Source organism: Natator depressus, chromosome 16 (assembly GCF_965152275.1).
Source record: "Natator depressus isolate rNatDep1 chromosome 16, rNatDep2.hap1, whole genome shotgun sequence".
Taxonomy (NCBI): domain Eukaryota; kingdom Metazoa; phylum Chordata; order Testudines; family Cheloniidae; genus Natator; species Natator depressus.
In genome coordinates, this window is record NC_134249.1 from 24715297 (window position 1) to 24736754 (window position 21458).

At 39.3% G+C, this 21458-nt stretch overlaps 1 protein-coding gene across 7 annotated transcripts in view; it reads left to right on the top strand.

Annotated features, from left to right (window-relative positions):
- GAPVD1 (GTPase activating protein and VPS9 domains 1) overlaps positions 1–21458 on the top strand; it is a 63921-nt gene that overhangs the window by 18362 nt on the left and 24101 nt on the right. For 4 of the 7 annotated variants that reach the window (XM_074974006.1, XM_074974005.1, XM_074974007.1 and 1 more), the window contains 7 exons: positions 4319–4534; positions 6468–7311; positions 14295–14381; positions 15500–15634; positions 15763–15952; positions 17322–17402; positions 19928–20088. In XM_074974006.1, coding sequence (XP_074830107.1) covers positions 4319–4534; positions 6468–7311; positions 14295–14381; positions 15500–15634; positions 15763–15952; positions 17322–17402; positions 19928–20088 — 1714 coding nt within the window. The remainder of the gene's footprint in view (positions 1–4318; positions 4535–6467; positions 7312–14294; positions 14382–15499; positions 15635–15762; positions 15953–17321; positions 17403–19927; positions 20089–21458) is intronic. The other 3 variants (XM_074974010.1, XM_074974011.1, XM_074974012.1) reach the window with 2 other exon arrangements.

Genomic DNA, 21458 nt, shown 5'->3' on the forward strand with positions numbered 1-21458 from the left:
ACTTTGAACTCCAAGTAGGTCCTCTGTTCTATATCAAGGGATCCCAGGAATTTAGGACTGTCAGAAGATTTTTTTTTTATTGTATGCAAATTCTCAGAGTTGCCTTAATGTTGTTTAACTCCTTTGAAATCCTGACTCACCTTTCTAAAGCTAGTTAAAGGATATTTCTTGCTTTTTTTCAGTACAGTTTTGTGAAGGAAAGATGAGTGCACTGATCTTTTAGCTTTTTAGAGATCTATCATAGGCAGTCTTTTCTTCATAAATAACTTTCTGGTTATACTTTCTCATTTCCTCCACAGTTGAAAGTAATGTTGTGACTAGCAAACAAAAGGGACGTGTGAAGAGAGAGCTGGCTTCCTTCTTAGCCGAGCTGAATTTGCATTATTGCCTCCAACTACTAAATCTAACTGCAGGGATTTTATCATATAAAAAAAATCTCATGTTTTAGTCACAAAAATAAAACTCCTATTCAAAAGGTGAGCAAATGAAGTCCTTAGAATAATGAATAGCTTTCCAAATAACATAGCAAAAATGTTTAGTTTCATAAAAAAACATTTTAAAAGTTTTTTGATCTACTCCAGGTTCCAAATAGCATGTCTTTTCATAATTGAAAATGTAGGATAAAGAGATCCATTTGAAAGTTGCAGTCTTTAATATTGAGTAAAGGCATACTAGCCCCATTTTTAAATTATACCAACTATTAATGGGCGGTGAAAAGCATTGATTAGTCTTCCTGTATTTCAGTTTTCATTGTGAAAGAGGTTGCCTTTGCAGAGTAAAACTTCTCCCTAATAACAATTTGTAAAATCTAATGAAAGTATTCCTTACTTTTTTCTACATAAACACGCACTTGCTGTACAGTCCCATTTTGAACAAAAAAACCTTTTGTAGTGCATGTCCAAGAAAAAAAACAAGCTCAACAAGAGATTGTTTTCATTATTAAAAACAAAGACTTTGTGAAACCCTATGCAAGTATTGGAGATGTAATTTTATTTTAAGGATCTGAAACTCATCAGATGCAAGTTAATTATAAAATGTCATCTATAATAGGGGAACTTTGCAAAACTAGGAACTTGTCTCCCCTCAAAACGTACACCGTGCATTGTCTCTCATCCAGAATGAGTTAAAATGAATTAATAATTCTACGCCATGGTGCCTGGGTACTGTAGAGATGAGGGCCATAAAAGTACCTAGGCAGCTCCTTAACTCATCCTGATGTGCTTCTATATATCAACATTTGTATGTTATAGCTAGCTTGTTTTAGATCCGTGTGCTTGGATTCCTTGCGAAAACGGAGGAATACAATGACGTATGTCACTATATACATCATTTTTTCTGGTCACCTGAAAGTTGCTTTAACATAGATATTTATAATCTGTTTCTTGATTTTTATTGTAAGAATAATTTGTTGCATGACATCATTTGTTAGAAAGCTTATGCTGCTGGCACAGTTCTGTCACATCAGTAGCACTTCTCCATTCATTTAATGAGCCAGTCACCTTTAAAACTTTTTGTAAAGGTACTTTGTATTCTTCTTGGAGTCCTTTTGGTTTAATGTGTCAGAGGGGTAGCCGTGTTAATCTGTATCCACAAAAACAATGAGGAGTCCAGTGGCACCTTAAAGACTAACAGATTTATAAACTTTTGTGGGTAAAAAACCCCACTTCAGATGCAACTGAAGAAGTGGGGTTTTTTACCTATGAAAACTGATGCCCAAATAAATCTTAGTCTTTAAGGTGCCTCCGGACTCCTTGTTGTTCTTTTGGTTTAATATCACCTTCAAGTAGAGCAAGCATCTCAGCATGAACTACAGCCTTTGGATTGATTTTTGTTAAGGATACTCTGAGTCTCCTTTGCAAGCTTAGAAAATGCTTTGTAAGTTGAGGTGTTCAGACATTAGATGTTTAAACCTTTCTATATAAAAAGATGATATGACAGCTATTTATGGTTTATCTTCAGTTGGATTATAGGGTTTTGTTTGTCAAGTCGAACCATAGAGGAGCTTGGGTAAGTAGTTGTTGGTGACCCATGCTCTTGAACCATCAGGGTTTCTTCAAAAATTCTGTGCCCAGTTAAGGAAGCTAATAAATATTATTTGGAAAGGATCCTGTGGTTTAGTGCCTGGTGTGGCCGGGAAGATCTTTAAAAGAGTACAAAGAGGAGAGTGATATGCCTGCAAATCATAAATCATACTCTAGTTCCCTGAGTGTGGGAGCAAGTAGCATTGTGAGATCAGGCTTCACTGAAGGTGCTAGAGCTGATAAGGAACAGACAAGCATTCCATTTATTATTGTATTTAAGTACCCATCACCATAGTATTTGGGTGCTCTAACATATACAGGGTGGTGGAGCTGGTCATAATTCTTCCTACCAAACTAACACTCAAGAAGGGCTACTTCTGATGGTGAGGATATGAGTGGTCAGCTAAGGTAATTTTCTTTATATGAAATCAGGTGAGGTTAATGGCTGTTCAATTTTCTTCTCTGTAATTATGCTTACACAAATTATATTGTCTTTGTTAACATGGTTTTCACAAATGATTCCTCAACATCGTAATTTAAATAATAGAGAAATAAATAAATAAATAAATGATTCCTCAACATCGTAATTTAAATAAATAGAGGAAATAAATAAATAAATAAATGATTCCTCAACATCGTAATTTAAATAAATAGAGGAAAAAAGGAAATTTCTTTTGAATAATATGTCAACGGCAGTATGCCTTATCTATCTAGACTTTTAAATTGGGTAGTTAGCACATGTTAGCTAACAGGTGCAAAGATCACACCTTTAAATCCTAAACTAGACAAGTTGCATCTGATTAATATTGCAATATCTGATTATATTATCATATAGTTACGTATTTGGCAAACACTTCTTACTAGCCTGCATTAAATTTCTAACATAATGAAAGGTTTTAAATACTATGATACTTTTTTGGTTTATTTAGCCATTAAGAAGCAAATAAGGTATTTACAAAGTACAACTTAGCTGCTGTTGTACTGTAATGGACTGTGCAGATTTCCTTTCCAACTTGAGGTTTCTTCAGTTTGTTTTGTCATTTAGAGAATTTCTGGATCATGGCCCGCAAGTACATTCCTATGAGTTGGGACGTTCAAGAAGACATTGTTGAACGAGTTCTACTATTGAGTAGCAATGTATTCTGTGCATGTTTCCAGCATTTGGCTTATGTATGGGTGGTGCTAGTTATGAGTATCTTTAGCAGAAAAGGCAAATTGAATAATGTAGAAGACCGAATCTCTTTATTTCACATAGAAGCAGGAATTTCTGTCAGTCAAGGGGCTACTAGACCCAAACACTTATTTTAAACTGCAGCATAGCTTAGCATGTGTTCTGATTCATCTTACTCTCACGTACTGCTTTGCTCACTGAGCACTGACTTGGCCATATAATATGTCAAAATGGGACTCCTTTTCCCCTTCTACCTCACTGATTCTGAGTGTCGTCATGCTGGCCTCCACAATTAGAAATTAGAAGGGTAATCCTGAGGGTGTTCTCTTTTCTCCTCCTGCACCCTAGTGTGGCACTTTGGGGAGAGCTTTACTGTTATTAGTGAAAACAGAGTAATGTTTAAGTTAGCAGAGCTGAGGGCAGCTTTAGTTTATGTGGAACTGGCCAATATGGTGTCACTGAACCCTGCAAGTACATGTGAGAAATTTTGAAGATCACATTATCCATGTGAAGTGTTTTACAGTAAGGAAGGATGGTCTAATAACTAGGGCTGTCGCCTGGGGTTTGGGAGGCTGGGGCTAGATTTAACATTTTTATTAAAGCTAACGTTAAAAAAAAATTATATAATACATAGGTTGAGAAAAAAGTGTCTGTACATCTGGGTATAGTGCTTAAATTATCCACAAATACAAAGTTTTGCTTTTAAAGTCATATGATACATAGAGTACATAATCAGCAATAACCCAAATTTAAGTGGATCGATTTAACAATACAGTTTAAATATTAGAATCCAAATACTCGGGTACATCACTCATGAAAAGTTGTACCGAGATTTGGTAGTGGAAAGCAAAATATATCAATGAGTGGAGATTCTCCCTCAGTAATTGAGAATTAGGTTGGTTGTCCATTTAGAAACTACAGTCCATGAGGAAAATAGGGATCAAAGATAGGTGGTAGGTACTGTAGTTACAGTAAGTCATAAACTTACAATTATTACTTGGTTCTTAAATTTTATCAGGAATTTTTTGATAACTTTTCAGTATCCAAATTCTTTTTGCCTGTTGGAGTTTTAAAAAATAGAAGCTATATATAATGTGAAATTCTTCATGTATTTTCCCTTTTGCAGTGAGTACTGTGTAGTCCTCTCACCCTCAAAGATGGTGAAGCTGGATATTCACACTCTGGCTCATCACCTCAAGCAAGAACGACTTTATGTAAACTCAGAAAAGCAACTTATTCAGAGATTAAATGCAGATGTATTGAAGACAGCTGAGAAACTGTACCACACAGCCTGGATTTCCAAGCAGCAAAGGATTAACTTGGACAGACTTATCATAACAAGGTGATAAATGCTTTGGGGGAAATTGAACTCCTAAACTCTGTGAATTAAAAGAATTCCATGATTCTTTTCATACTGTATATTGAGCACAACAAGTGATTCTAATTACAAAATTTTAATGGCTATAAAGCCATTCTAAAAAATTATTCTAAAACAGGAAGTCTGAGTTGTCTCAGATTTGCTCTGAAATAGTTCACTCTCTACTCTTTTTGGGGGGGGGGGCCTTTTGTGTGTGTGCGCGTGCGTATGTTGCATCTCTTCTGATTTGTAGTTCATAGCAAGAAATGAGGTTTTTATTATTAAACACTTGAATTTGTTATTGTAATGAAACTCATACATTGAGGAATATTCAAAAAAAATTTTTTTTTGTGAAACTTACAATAAAGATTGTAGATGTTAACTGCTACCTTTTTTTAAAGGAAGAATTCTTGCAGTGTATTTTTTACTCTGTTGTCTAGAGTAGCGTTTTTCAAAATTCAGGTAGCAACCCAGTACTGGGTCATGGCATGTCAGGCACTGGGATGCTCTGGTCAGCACCTCTGACCAGGACATTAAAAGTCCAGTCAGTGGTGCTACCCAGCTAAGACAGGCTAGTGCCTACCTGTTCTGACACCATGCTGCACCCTGGAAGCGGCCAGCAGCAGGTCTGGCTTCTAGGCAGGGGAGCCACAGGGCGCCACGTGTTGCCCCCACCCCGAGCACTGGCTCCACACTCCCATTGGCCAGTGCCAGGCAAATGCTGGCTGCTTCAGGTGCAGCGCGGTTCGTGGTGCCAGGGCAGGCGGGAAGCCTGTCTCTGCACCCTGTGCCCCAACCCTGCACCCCAATCCCCAGCCCTGAGCCCCCCCAACTTGGAACCCTTTCCTGCACCCCAAATCCCTCATCCCCGGCCCTACCCCAGAGCCTGCACCCCCAGCCCAGAGCCCCCTCTCCCACCCCAATTCCCAGCCCCTTGGGTTGTGGGCATCAACAATTTTCCTCAAGTGAGTCCCCAGAAAAAAAGTTTGAAAAACACTGGTCTAGAGCTCCTGCTAATGGATTCAGAATGCTGTTTCATTTAGATTTAATTATTTGTCTATTAAAAATTAGGCTTGTCGATTAATCGCAGTTACCACATGCAATTAACTCAAAACAAATTAACGTGTTTTTTTTTTTAAATGAACATTAATCTTACACCTCTGGAGATGGGATGCAGCTGGGAGGGAGGCACCGCCTGCGCCAGTGAGCAGGAGGCCGACAGGGAGAAGCAATTTGGGAGAGCTGGTTAAACACCCTCCGGGGTGTGGGGGCGGGAGAGAAGAGCCTGGCCTTAGGGGTGTGCGAGGGAGGCCACCACCCAGGGCGCTGTGCTGTAGGGGGAAGTGGGGAAGCTTCTACATGCCTCTGGGGCAGGGATACCTGTGCTTCACTGCTGCCCGTGGCCAACCTGCTCTGGACCGCGGAGCCTGCCTCCTGTCTGCTGCGCAAAGTGGGGGTGAGGGACTGATGTTGGGGTGTCCCCCTGCTCCTTCCCGGGTACCCAGTCACCGCTGAGGTGGGGGATCGGGGTGCCTGTCTGCCGCTGCCTCAGGTGTGAGTGCTGCCAACAGCAGCTGCTGCTGGCTGAAAAAAGCGTTCAAGCACCTGAGTGCTCTGCTTAAAGAGACAGCACTGCCCCAGCGCATGCTCACACGCAAATACTTGTTATAAAAAACAATACAAAGTGAGCACCGTACGCTTGGTAATCTGTATTGTAATTTAAATCAGTATATTTGAAAATGTAGAAAACATCCAAAAATATTTAAATAAATGGTATTCTGTTATTATTTAACAGAGTGATTAAAACTATGATTAATTGGGACTACTTTTTATCTCGTGATTAATCACAATTAATTTTTTAATGGTTTGATAGCCCTGTTACCAATAATTAAATTATTTAACTGTTTTTTCTCTGAAGTGCTGAAGCTTCTCCTGCTGAATGCTGCCAGCATGCCAAAGTCTTGGAGGACACACAGTTTGTTGATGGGTACAAGCAGTTGGGATTTCAAGAGACTGCTTATGGAGAATTCCTCAACAGATTGAGAGAGAACCCTAGGCTTATTGCTTCCTCTCTGGTTGCTGGAGAGAAACTCAGCCAGGACAACACACAAAGTGTCATTCACACGGTCTTTACCTCCATCTATGGCAATTGCATCATGCAGGAAGATGAGAGTTACCTCCTTCAAGTTTTGCGTTACTTGATAGAATTTGAACTGAAGGAAAGCGACAATCCCAGACGGCTTTTGAGGAGAGGTACCTGTGCATTCAGCATTTTATTCAAACTTTTTTCTGAGGGACTCTTTTCTGCAAAACTCTTCCTTACTGCAACATTGCATGAGCCAATCATGCAGCTGCTGGTGGAAGATGAAGATCACCTAGAAACAGATGCAAACAAATTGATCGAGAGGTTCTCTCCCGCGCAACAGGAAAAACTCTTTGGGGAGAAAGGCACAGAAAGGTTCAAACAAAAAGTCCAAGAAATGGTGGATTCCAATGAGGCTAAGTTAGTGGCTTTGGTGAACAAATTCATTGGTTATCTCAAGCAGAACACATACTGCTTTCCACATAGCTTGCGATGGATTTTATCACAAATGTACAAAACACTCTCCTGTGTAGACCGGCTGGAGGTTGGGGAGGTGCGAGCAATGTGCACGGATCTTCTGCTTGCATGTTTCATTTGTCCTGCAGTTGTCAACCCAGAACAGTATGGAATAATTTCCGATGCCCCAATAAATGAGGTGGCAAGATTTAATCTGATGCAGGTATGACTTCCTTTTTTTTGTTACTCTAAACAAATGGGACCAGATAAGAATGGCCGTACTGGGTCAGACCAATGGTCCATCTAGCCCAGTTTTTTGTCCTCCAACAGTGTCCAATGACAGAAGCTTCAGAGGGAATGAACAGGGCAATTCTGAATCATGCATCCTGCCATCCAGTCCCAGCTTCTAGGAGTTGGAGGTTTAGGGACACCAGGAGCATATTGTTGTGTCCCTGACCATCTTAGCTAATAGCCATTGATGGATCTATCCTCCAGGAATTTATCTGATTCTTTTTTAAGCTGTCCACCAGACTATCAATTGCCGGGCAGTTCAGTTGTCCCTCCCCCCACTGCCCTGTGCTGCTCCTGCCCTCTGCCTTGGAGCTGCTCCTGCTTGCTGTGCGGGGGCGGGAGCTAATGTCAAGGTGTCCCCCTCCCCCTGTTCCTGCCCCCCATCTCCACAGAGCAGGGAGGACATGACAGGGCACAGGATGGAGGGAGCCTGCTGGCAGCAGCTGCTGTCTCAACTTGCTGATCTACTTAAAAAGGCAATGTACTTAGAGTGGGGTCAGCGTACTTAAAGGGGCAACGTGCACGTCTCACACACACACACGGTGTGTGTATGTCTCACGCGTGCGCACGCACACGGGGTGGGTGTGGGTGTGTATGTGTCTCTCTCTCTCTCTGCGCCATGCTGTTTCTCCTCCCTCCTTTTGTGCTGCCTTGTAGAGTGTGCGGCTACATTAACAGCAATGTGTTGACTCTTACGGGCTCAGCCAAGTGCTAGTTCATCATTTAGCAGTAAGGCATTCACTGGGAAATGTCCCACCCTCTTCTACCCTCTGACTCATCCACCACCTCAACCAAGCAAAATTTCCCTGGAACCAACCCCCCCATTTACATTAATTCTTAATAGGGAAATTGGATTTGCTTAACATTGTTTTGCTTAAAGTAGCATTTTTCAGGAACATAACTACAACGTTAAGCGGGGAGTTACTGTACTTTTACCTTCAGAGCATCCCATGGCAATGAGTCCCATACGTTGACTGTGTGTTGTGTGAAGAAGTTTTGTTTGTTTTTAAACCTGCTGCCTATTAATTTCCTTTCATAATTTTATAGACCTCTATCATATTCCCCCTTGGTTGGTTGTTTTCTAAACTGAACTGTCTCTCCTTATATATGGAAGGCGTTGGGAAAGCTTATGCTCAAATAAATTGGTTAGTCTCTAACGTGCCACAAGTACTCCTTTCCAGTCATTTTGGTTGCCCTGCTCACTACTTTTCACAGTTCTAGTATCTTTTTTGAGATGGGGCAACTAGAACTAAACCTGGTATTCAAGGTTTGGGCATACCATGGATTTTCTGTCTTCTGTTTCCTAACAACATTGTTAGTTGTTTGTTTGTTCGTTTGTTTTTTACTGGCACTGTGTGCTGAGTGGAAGTTTTCAGAGAACTATCCATGATGACTCCAAGATCTCTTTCTTGAGTGGTAACAGCTAATTTAGACCCCATCATTTTAATGTATAGTTGGGATTATTTTTTCCTGTGTGCATTACTTTTCACTTAGCAACATCAAGTTTCATCTGCTATTTTGTTGCCTGGGCACCCAGTTTTGTGAGATCCCTTTGTAACGCTTCACAGTCAGCTTTGGACTTAACTATCTTGAGTAATTGTGTATCATCTGCAAATTTTGCAACCCCACGATTCACCCCCTTTTCCACAGCATAGGTCCCAGTACAGATCCCTGGGGGACCCCACTATTTACTTCGTACTATTGTGGAAACTGACTGTTTTTTTCATACCTTTTGTTTCTTATCTTTTAATGACTTACTGATCCATGAGAGAACCATTCCTTCTTATCCCATAACTGCTTAGTTTGCTTTAGAGCTTTTGGTGAGGGATATTATCAAAGGCTTTCTCAAAGTCCAGGTATGCTTGTCAACTTGATCACCCTTGTGCACATGCTTATTGACCCCCCTTGAGGAATTCTAATAGATAGATGAGGCATGATTTCCCTTTACAAAAGCATATTGTGTTCATCCATGTGTCTGATGATTCTGTTCTTTACTATAGTTTCAAGCAGTTTGCCTGGTACTGAAGTTAGGCTTATTGGCCTGTAATTGCCAGGATTGCCTCTGGAGGTTTTTTAAAAATTGATGTTACGTTAGCTGTCCTCCAGTCATCTGGTACAGGAGCTGATTTTAAGCAATGGGTTATGTACAACAGTCAGTAGTTCTGCAATTTCATATTGGACTTCCTTCAGAACGCTGATAAAATTAATAGTAATAAGTCACCAGGACCAGATGGTATTCATCTGTTTGTTCCAGCCTCCTCTATTGACACCTGAATTTGGGACAGTTCCTCAGATTTGTTACCTGAGAAGAATGGCTTGTGTGGGGGGTCTCCCTCGTATCCTTTGCAGTGAAGACAATGCAAATAATTCATTAGCTTTGCTGCAACAGCCTTGTCTTCCTGGAGTGCTCTTTTAGCACTTCAATCATACAGTGGTCCTACTGACAGTTTTATCAGCCTTCCTACTTCTGATGCACTTAACTTTTTTTTGTTGCCAGTTTTTGTGTCTTGAGTTAATTGCTCTTCATATTCTTTCATGGCCTGCTTTATAATTGACTTGCCAGAGTCTATGCTGCTTTCTGTTTTCCTCACTAGGATTTGACTTCCAATTTTTAAAGGATACTTTTTTTGCCTCTTATTTCTTCTTTTACTTCGCTGTTCAGCTGTGGTGGCATTTTTTGTTTTTGTTTTTTGTTTTTAAAATTTGGGGTATGCATTTTGTTTGAGCCTCCTATTATGATGATTTTAAATAGTCTTCCTGTAGTTTGCCGGCATTTCACCCTTGTGACTGTTCCTTTTAATTTCTGTTTAACTAACTTCCTCATTATTGTACAGTTCCCCTTTTTGAAGTTAAATGCGACTGTGGTGGGTTTCTTTGCCATTTTTCCCTCTACACGGATGTTAAACTTAATTACATTATGGTCTCTATTATTGAGTAGTTCAGCTATATTTAACTGCTGGCCAGATCCTATTCTCCAGTTATGACTAGATCAAGACGTGCCTCTCCCCTTGTAGGTGCCAGGACAAGCTATTCCAAGAAGCAGTCATTTATGGTGTCTAGAAATTTTTCTCTCCATCCCTTCCTGAGGTGATATGTACTACGTCAATATGAGAACAATTGAAATCCCCCATTATTATTGTGTCTTCTAGCTTTATAGCCTCTTTGTAGCCTTTCCCTGAGCATTTTACAATCACCGTCACCATCCTGATCTGGTGGTTGGTAGTATATTCCTACAGCTATACTCTTATTGTTCAATCATAGAATTTCTATCCAGAGAGATTCTGTGGGGCAGTGTTATTAATTTAAGATTTTTACTTTGACTCTGTGCTTTCTTTCACATACAGTGCCTCATCGGTATGACCTACTGTCATTCCTGTATATTTTGAATCCGGGTATTACCATGTCCCATCAGTTCTCCTCCTTCCACTAAGTTTTTGCAATGCCTATTCTGTCAATATCCTCATTTAATACCTAGCACTCTAGTTCACCCATCTTAGTATTTAGCTGTCTAGCAGTTGTATATAAACACTTGTACATTTTGTATTTAAATGGGGCTCTTCTACATTTGACTGTTCCTTACTAGCTCCTGTCTGTACTTTACCAAATTCTTTCCTATCGTCTTTTCTAGGACATAGAGATCCCCCTTTAATAAATTCATTCCTAAGGGATTTTTCTGCCTGAACTACGTTCTGCTCCACACCTGTCAGCTTTCCCCCAAACCTTAGTTTAAAAAATTCTCTACAGTCCTTTGCAACCTCTCCTCATATTTGAGATCTTCTAAGCATTTATTGGGGCTATTGTTACAGTATTTTTACTGGTTTTACTAGGGATAAGATGATGAATACTGATATAAAATATTTCTTTTATTATGATTCCTGAAGAGGAAAATTTAAAGCTTGAATACCCATTTGTTTTAAAATGTTGAGTTTTAAAAGACATTTATTGGTGTTTTTGATAGCAGCTGTTGAAGTTAAGAAATATATAGCAAACATCTAAATTCTGCTTTAAAAGGCAATACACCTGCTTTTACAAGGGTGACAGCTGTAAAGTATAAATATTTGTAAGACTGGTCTAACAGCGCTTGTAAATTTTAATATCCTTCCACTTTTGCTAGCATAGTTGTATTTTTTGCTAATCTGCACTAACTGAAATAATAGAATTTTGTACAATTGTAGGACTGGAAGGGACCTCGAGAGGTCTTCTAGTCCAGTTCCCTGTATTCTAGGCAGAACTAAGTCTTATCTAGACTATCCCTGACAGGTGTTTGTCTAACATGCTCTTAAAAATCTCCAGTGATGGAGATTCCACAACATCCCTAGACAATTTATTTCAGTGCTTAACTAACCTGACAGTTAGGAAGTTTTCCTAATGTCTAACCTAAACAGCCCTTTCTGCATTTTAAGACCATTGCTTCTTGTCCTATTCAGTCTCTCCTCATAGGTCGTGTTTTCTAGACCTTTAATCTTTTTTTTGTTGCTCTTCTCTGGACTCTCTCTAATTTGTCCACATCTTTCCCAAAATGTGGCACCCAGAACTGGACACACTACTCCATTTGAAGCTGTATCAGCGCAGAGTAGAGTGGAAGAATTACTTCTCATGTCTTGCTTACAACATTCCTACTAACACATCCCAGAATATTATTTGCATGCCCTCCCTTTTTGGGGGGGGGAGGGGAAGAGTCTTACACTGTTAACTCATATTTAGCTTGTGATCCACTATGACCCCCAGATCCCTTTCCACAGTACTCTTTCTTAAGCAGCCATTTCCCATTTTGTTGCGTGCAACTGATAGTTTCTTCCTAAGTGGAGTACTTTGCATTTGTCCTTATTGAACTTCATCTGATTTACTTCAGGCAGTTTCTCTAATTTGTCTAGACCATTTTGAATTTTAATCCTATCCTCCAAAACACTTGCAACCCTTCTCAGCTTGGTATTGTCTGCAGACTTGATAAGTGTACTCTCTATGCCATTATCTAAATCATTGGTGAAGATATTGAACAGAACTAGACCAGAACTGATCCCTGTGGGACCCCACTCGATATGCCCTTCCAGCTTGACTGTGAACCCCGATAACTACCCTCTGGGAATGGTTTTCCAACCAGTTATGTACCCACCTTATCGTAGCTCCATCTAGGTTGTGTTTCCCTACTTTGTTTATGAGACGGTCATGCAATACAGTATCAAAAGCCTTACTTAAAGTCAAGATATACCACATCTACTACTACTCCCCCCTCTCCCCGCCACCTCCACAAGGTTTGCTACCCTGTCAAAGAAAGCTATTAGGTTGGTTTGACATGATTTGGTCTTGACAAATCCATGCTGACTGTTACTTATCACCTTCTAAGTGTCTGCAAATTGATTGCTTGATTATTTGCTTAATTATGTTTCCGGGTACTGAAGTCAAGCTGACAGGTCTGTAATTCCCCAGGTTGTCTTTATTCCCCTTTTTTAGATTGGCACTATATTTGCCTTTTTCCAGTCCTCTGGAATCTCTCCCGTGTTCCATGACTTTTCGAAGATAATCGCTAATGGCTCAGATATCGCCTCAGTCAGCTCTTTGAGTATTCTAAGTTGTATTTCATTAGGCCTTGGTGACTTGAAGACATCTAACTTGTCTAAGTCATTTTTAACTTGTTCTTTCCCTATTTTAGCCTATGATCCTACCTGTTCTTCACTGACATTCACTAAGTTAGATGTCCAATTGCTACTAAACTTTTTGGTGAAAACTGAAACAAAGTCATTTAGCACTTCTGCTAAATGTCTGTCTCTTTTGTCCTCTGAATGGATGTACACCATATTGCTTATTGGGCAACTACTCGCTGTATTAATGCTTTAGAATATGCCTTCAGGTGACAGAATTTATTGTCTTTGTGTAAATGTTTTGGGAACTTAATATTCATTAGTGGTATTACACAGCACCCATTTGACTAAAAAACTACTGCATGTTCCATGTATCTGGGGCAAAACATACCTACATGGGTGCCACGTGTAACTGGTATACTGACTGACTGAAATTCATTTCAGTAAGTTTCATAGAGCAGAAAGTGTGTGCCTAGCAGAAGGGAGCCTTAATCCTGACTGGGTTCTTTAGATGCTTCTGTAAAACAAGAGATCACTTATACACCTGCTGTATCATTTTTTGTATGTTCTTATAGGACTCGCAATTTTATAAACCTCTTGGTGACAGGTTAAAAAGTTAAGGAGAGTTATTTTTCAGGAGAAACATGTTAAGCCGTGTACAAACTGAGTCAGAGGTTTGTGTTTTTTCCATGTGTGTCTAGAAAAATTTACATGGCCTTTAAAAATCTTCAGATCTAAGACCTCTAGGTTCAACCCTCATCCCTTCCATATTTGCTGTGAAGAATCAGAGCCTAATAATCTAGCATAGGCTTAAAAACATACGGAAAATAACTGCTCCACATGCAATATTCAAACAAATGGCTAGGATTTCTTTTACAAATAATGAAATAATTTCAAATAAGGTACGATTATATACATTGTTCAGTGAATGAAAGATGGAATTAAAACAAAGAAGCCTTTGAGTTGGGAGAGGAAAAAAGTACAGTTTTCGTAATAGGAGAAAGTACTCTTCCTGTTTAGATAACTCAAATAGCTTTTAGTGAAACTTTCATAGAATCATAGGACTGGAAGGGACCTCAAGAGGTCATCTAGTCTAGTCCCCTGCACTCATGATAGGACTGAGTATATTTCCACATAGAACATTTTACTTAGAGCCCAAGAACAAGTCTGAGAAATTTTAGCCCCAAAAGTAACTTTGGGAAAGTTTTTATATGTAAATTAAAATAGTAATTTAAAATGGAAGCGCTTTCTCATTTGATTCCTGTATTCCGATCTAACTTGTTGTTCTGTAATGGTTTCTGAAATATTTGCCCGAAGTGTTCTTTTTCCATTTTAGGTCGGGAGACTTTTGCAGCAGTTGGCAATGACAGGCTCTGAAGAGGGAGATCCGCACATGAAGAGCAACCTTGGCAAATTTGACAAAGTAAGAGTCACAAAACAGTACTTTATGTACATATTTGACACTTCGCCTTTCTGTAGCCCCTGTCATCTGAGAATCTCAAAGCACTTCACAAACAAATAAGCTCCACAGCCCTCTTATGAGGTAAGTGAGCAGTGCATCTAAGTTATGGATAGGTAAACGGAGGTACAGGTTAAGTGACATCTGCATGGTCGCATACAGTTGGGGTCAGAGCTGGGAATAGAACTTGGAGTCATGCTTCCTGACTACTAGACACACAGTACCTTGCTGCTTAAATGAAAACATTAACAAAATGTCAAAATATGGCACTTTCTAAAACAGATACTATGTGATTTTTGTATAATTTTCTCTGCTGAATCTAGCATAAACTACTTTCATTTAAGGGGACACCATGTAGTCAATTTAAAAAAAAAAAAAAATTGCACACTGCCCATGGAGCTTCCTATCAGTTTTTTGCCTCATTTCCTGTCTCTCCCCTCATCTCCCCCCCATCCTTTTTTTTTAAGTAAATTGTTTACTCTCCTTTCTTACTGTATGAAGGATGTACACACAATAGGGAAACTGACTCTACGGAGGAAACAGTGAAACTAACTATACACGATATGCTGTCAAATGCAGAAAGCAAACTAACAAACTTTTTTGCTCATTTCTTTCAGTCTCTCTTGCTACTTGTAATGAAACTAGGTAAACATTCAGTCAGGTGTGACTTTTAAATTGACAGTTTCCTTATTTGCCTGTCCCTGTGCCCTATAGTTTTGTTTCACTTGTAAGCTATGCTCAGCTGTTTCCTGAGGAAGGAACAATTTAAGTACAAGTTCATTACTGTGAGCTAGTTTAAGTCATCAAGTGCCATTGCATAACAACATTTTAAAAACTGTACTTAAATAATGAGGACTTCAGAATCTATTTAAATAAGTGACACTTTCAAAAGCAGATATGGAGTGAAGGGATCTGTAAATTTTTTGCATAATTTTGTACTTACTCTTCTTTGGCTAAAATATGTTTGATTTGCTATATATATAAGAAGCAGCAAAACTGATATACCTCTTGTACCTTTATGCTCTTCTGTAGCTCTAAAATTTGAAAACATTCACTAAAAAACCTATGTCTTCTCCTTGCAGAGCTGTGTTGCTGCTTTCCTGGATGTTGTTATTAGTGGGCGCGCTGTGGAAACCCCTCCGATGTCCTCAGTTAACCTTCTAGAAGGGTTGAGTAGGACTGTGGTTTATATGACATACAGCCAACTTACTAATCTGGTAATATCCTGATTCTTCAATAGGAGTAATATTTTCCTGCACACACTTGCAAAAGAGAGAAGTGGGTGTAGTAGGTTAATATGTAGCTTCATGCTCCTTTCTTAATGATACAAACTCTAATTTTGTAGGTTGGTTTTATGCGAAATGTAATGTCAAGTGACCAGCTGAAGGAAGATCGGATGGCTCTGGAAAACTTGTTGGCAAACTTACCCCAGAACAAACCCGGGAAAAGTAGCAGCCTTGAAATGACTCCTTACAATACTCCACAACTCTCCCCTGCAACTACCCCAGCCAACAAAAAAAATCGACTGCCTATAGGTGAGGAAGATTGAGAGAAATTCTTACAGCAAAGGCTTTTTGTTCATAGGCTTTCCTGCGCCCTGTATATGCTTCTTCAGCATTTCTTCAGTCCTCTTGTAGGATATGCTTAAGTTTTCTTCACACCACTTCCACTGTGTGTGTGTTTGTGTGTAGCATAGTTGTCATTGAATCAGACTTTATGTAATGAAAATATCTGTTGGATCGTCTTTCTGGTATAACCACTCTAGCAGGACTGTACTTTTACCATATTTTTTTTCTAGTGCCTTGTCTAGTCAAGTTTGAAATTTCTCAAACGATGTTTCCACCACTTTACTTGGAAGAATATTCAATAATCTAATAGTTCCAATTCGTAGTATAATTTTTCCTTTAATCCTACTTACACCTCTTACACCTGACTGAATTTTAGTGTATTCATATAGTAAATGAAGTTGTAGGGTTCCCAGTTTACATGTAATGTAGATTTAATATAATCTAATCAGCATATGGTAGTGAAATGGTGCAGGCCAGTGGATAGGAGAGAATGAAAGGGAAGAGTCAGAGATTGAGTGATGGTGAGGATAGTGCAGTTGTCAACATTGATACAGAGAGGGTTTGGATATGAGGAGAGAGTAGAAGGAAAGAAGGATGTTCAGGTTTTGCAGTATTTAGAGAAGTGGCAGGATGTTTGTAATAAAGTGCTGGAGAGACAGGAAGAGATGGGAATCTGGTCAGTTGGGGAGAGGTTAGGCATGGGGAGGTAGATTTAAATCATCACCGTGGAGGTGATGAGAGTGGAGAAGATCACTCGAGCGATGAGAGTGGAGTGGGGAAGAAAGCAAGGGTGCAGACATTTGGCAACATCAGTATGAAAAATGGGAGGAAGGGGGATCCATTGAAGATAATGCTAAAAAAAGTGCTAAGCAGTGTAAGAGGGGAGATTGCCTTGTAATTATGCTGTCTTAAATATGGCTACTGATGTAATGTAGCACTTTCTCTTCTGAAGTATAGAATTTCAGGATCTTATACCTTTTCAGCTCAGAAATAACCCATTTCAAAATGTGACACTTTTTCCTCTAGATCCTAAAGTATTGTACTCTGTTCTAGTGTTTACTTATATGATTGGAATATTGGTATTCAGTAGAAAAAGAGCTTGGTATTTATCTGTAACATAGGGCAAAAATATTATACTTAAAATAGTAAATTTAAAGGTAGTAATTGCTAAAACCTCATTTTGGTACCCTGAGTTATCCTTACCTCTCTGTGCACAACTGCTATTTTAAGTTTACATTAGTGAAGTAACAACTTGTTTGTATTTATTTTACAGTTTAAAATATTTTTGTTGTTCAAAGGCTTGATTTTGTTTCTGTTTAATGCTGTCGAAACCCAGGACAACAGTTGGCAGCCATTACTGCCTGGGATACTTCTACCACCAATCTCACAGCTCACATTAATCTAGTAACCCCATTTGGTGGGTAATGGACTCTTTCCCTTCTTCCTCTATGCAAAACTTTTATTTACTTCATAAAACCATGCTTCTCATGCTTGTTTTTAATTTGCTTTGTGCCAGGCTTCTTCGTTTGTTCCATTACAAAGGCCAATTCCTACTTAAATAGCTAGAAAAATATAGTAACCTAAAAAGCCGCCTCCTCCCTTTGATGCATGATAATTGAAGGTAAAAATTTCACTCTCAATTTGCACATTTGGCCTCAGCTCCCATGTTTCAACTGAGGAAATTGATGCCATGCTAGATAAGAAAAGGAACTTCAGGTCTTTGACTCTTTCTCTAAGGTGTCTAGAATGGGGAGAGGAAGAGAAGATTATATTAAAAGGAGTTACAGAGAACCACCAAATAATCAGGATGGGGTTATGATGTTGCTTTGCCATGTGTTTGTCAGTTCCTGATGATGTAACATTGGGTCTTCAAGTTTGTGATTTTTGTGTGCCTTCCTGCAGTTCTTGTTGGGTGGCTCACCACTGTTCTGAATGACTTGTTTCTGTTACCAGCACCGGCTCTGAATAGGGAAGAACCACCCAAGGCCAGGCTTAGAGTGGCATTTTCCATTTTATTTATACCATCACAAAAATTATAAATTAGCATGCCCAAGAGGTAAAAAGAATGAGGGCTTACCAGCTTTTGCTTATAAGTATTTGACACGTTCCATCTAGTGTACGCTTGAATCCCCTTTTATATCAGCTTTTGCTGAAAAGGACTTGCTCAGTAAAGTCCAAAACTGTCTTAAATGCCTTAATAAAAGGTTTACTCTACAAAACATTGAAACCCTTCAATAATGCTGCTTTAGAACCTAGTCACACAAGGGGCTATGTGCCTCTAGCTTCTCTTGACTTTATTGGAAAGTGCTCAGCAACTCATGGGATGCAGGGCCTTCATTCTTTTGTAGTGCTGTACATTTGGCTAGAAAGTTTTATATGTTGGTTTGTTTTTAAGTAAGAATTCAGGTAGCTGCTCTAAACAGCACTGTCTGAATTGCTGCCACTGTGCCTTCCCTTACAATGAGAGGTGTGTGTCTCCTATGAATTCTCTGCCTGTTCTTTCAGGCATTTAGGGTTTGGCACCAGCTAACATATTTTGAGTAACTATCACTGATGTCTGGGTAAAAAGAAAAGGAGTACTTGTGGCACCTTAGAGACTAACAAATTTATTTGAGCATAAGCTTTCGTGAGCTACAGCTCACTTCATCGGATTTATTCCGATGTCTGGGTGTAGTTCAGAGAGTTTGCTGGTGAATGCTGAAGGGATACGTTTTATTTATTTGTATGATGTTCCTAACCTCTGTTTGCCAGAAGCTGGGAATGGGTGACAGGGGATGGATCACTTGATAATTCCCTGTTCTGTTCGTTCCCTCTGGGGCACCTGGCACTGGCCACTGTTGGAAGACAGGATACTGGGCTAAATGGACCTTTGGTCTGACCCAGTATGGCTGCTGTTATGTTCTTATTACAGTAGTGCTTTAACAGTTCTTATTAAGGATCTGGGCTTTCAGCACTATACAAACAAATAGTAGCAGATGATGCCCTAAAAAACTTGATTTATAATCTAATCATTATTTCACGGCCTAGTGCATAGCATCAAATAATCATTCTGGTCAGAGGTCTTGGAGATTAGAATTTTAAATGCTGGTTCTTGGATGTTCAAGTTTAAAAAAAAAAAAAAAGACTCTCCCCATTTCATCTTTCTCCTTCCTCTCCCCTACCCCCATATCCACCCTCTACATTGTTTCCTAACAGACCTCTTAGCCATAAGGAGCTTGATGCCCTTCTAGCTGGCAGCCATAGGGTCTTTGAGTTTCCATGCTCGTTGAATTCAACAAGGGCTCAGCCAAAACCCATAAATGGTTCATTGCATAAATGCAAAAAATGGCTTTTCCAGGTGTTGGTTTGTTTGTCTTGGTCTCCTGGTGCTTTTTGATGAGCATTTTCCTATTATTTAATGCAACAGAGATCTCTTATCAATGTAAGGTGCCTTTAGGTCATGAGGCTGTGAGGTTGGAATGACTGCAGTTTGTAGGGAATAAAAATGCCACTACTTAAAAGGTATTTTAAAACATGGGAACTAAAGTGCCTTTCTGGTGGTGCTCTGTTTTTGCAATGGTACAGAAGCAGAGGGGAGTCTCTCTTGCAAAGGAAAAATGTGTGCAGATAACCTAAAGGGAAAGCTGTCCTGCCCATCTGGGGCAGGAATATCTGTGGGTTAATGGAGAAGCATGGTACATTATATGCTTCTTAAGCCACTATGCTACAAGTCTGATATTTTCACAGTAGTGCAATATTTAAATAATTACACAGCCCCAGTGTCAGTTTTACACATCCCCAATATCAATTTCCACCTTTCCAGGAAGTTGTCAATTGTATTCTGCATTTTGTCCATTCTTTGATATGCATGCGCTAACATCACACTTGTGTATTTGTAGATAATCTGAGAGTTTAAATATTGTAAACCTTCGTAACACTCTCTATTTTAACATGTATCATTAGCTACCCGTAGCAGAAATAGATCAAATATTCCAATGGACCAACATGGAGACCATGAAGGATCCTCCCAGGATTCTATACAGGAAGTTCAGCCAGAAGAAGTACTGGTTATTTCTTTGGGAACAGGTCCGCAGCTTACTCCGGGTATGATGTCAGAAAATGAGGTATGAACTAGGTGTCCAATATAAATCACATGCTTTGAGAAATGAAGAATGTATATTCAGACAATGAAATAATACTAAATTTGTGATTAAACTAAGACAAGGTTTAAATTGGAGAATTAGGGCGAAAACCCTTTATTTGTTTCATTGTATTTAGGTGTTGCAAATGTTCTCCAAACCACAACTGATTTCTATTTATAATGATTAATACAGCATCCAGATTAAACAGGTAGGTGGGTATGCCACAGCCTTCCATTCATAGATTCCAAGGCCAGAAGGGACCATTGTGATGTAGATTGACCTGTATAACACAGGCCATAGAACTTCCTCAAAATAATTCCGAGAACATTTTAAAATAACATCTTTTAGAATAATATCTGGTCTTGGTTTAAAAATCGCCAGTGATGGAGGATGTACCACACCCCTTGGTAAATTGTTCCAATGGTTAATTACTCTTACTGTGAAAAATTTTATGCTTAATTTTCAGTCTGAATTTGTCTAGTTTCAACGTCTAGCCACTAGACCATGTTATGTCTTTCTCTGCTAGATTGAAGAGCCCATTATTAAATATTTGTTCTGCATATAGATATTTAGATATTGTAATCAAGTAACCCTTTAACCTTGGCTGTGTTAATCTAAATAAATTGCTGTCTTTGAGGCCATCGCTATAAGGCATATTTTCTAACCCTGTAATCCTTCTCATGGCTCTTCTCTGAACCCTCTCCAATTTATCACCATCCTTGAATTGTGAGCACCAGAACTGGACACAGTATTCCAGCAGCAGTAGCACCAGTGCCAAATGAAGAGGTAAAATAACCTCTGTGTTCCTAATCAAGATTCCCCTGTTTATCCATCCCAGGATTGCGTTAGCTCTTTTGCCCACAGCATCACACTTGGAGCTCGTATTCAAATGATTATCCGCCATGACCCCTAAATCTGTTTTCCATCACTGCTTCCCAGGATAGTCCCCCATTTTGCAAGTATCACCTACATCCTTTGTTTCTAGATGTATACGTTTACATTTAGCTGTTTTAAAACACACATTGTTCTCTCATCCAGTTTATCAAGCAATCCAGATAATCTGAATCAGTACCTATCTTCTTCATTATTTACCACATCTCCAATTTTTGTGTCATCTGCAAACTTTATCAGTGATGGTTTTATGTTTTCTTCCAGGTCATTGATAAAAATGTTCCTACAGGACCCCACTGGAAACACAGCCTCTCAATGAAAATTCCCAGTTTACAGTTACATTTTGAGATCTGTCAGTTAGCCAGTTGTAATCCATTTAATGTGTGCCATATATTGTTCTAGTTTTTTATTAAAATATTGTGGGGTGCGAAGTCCAACACCTTTCAGAAGTCTAAGTATAT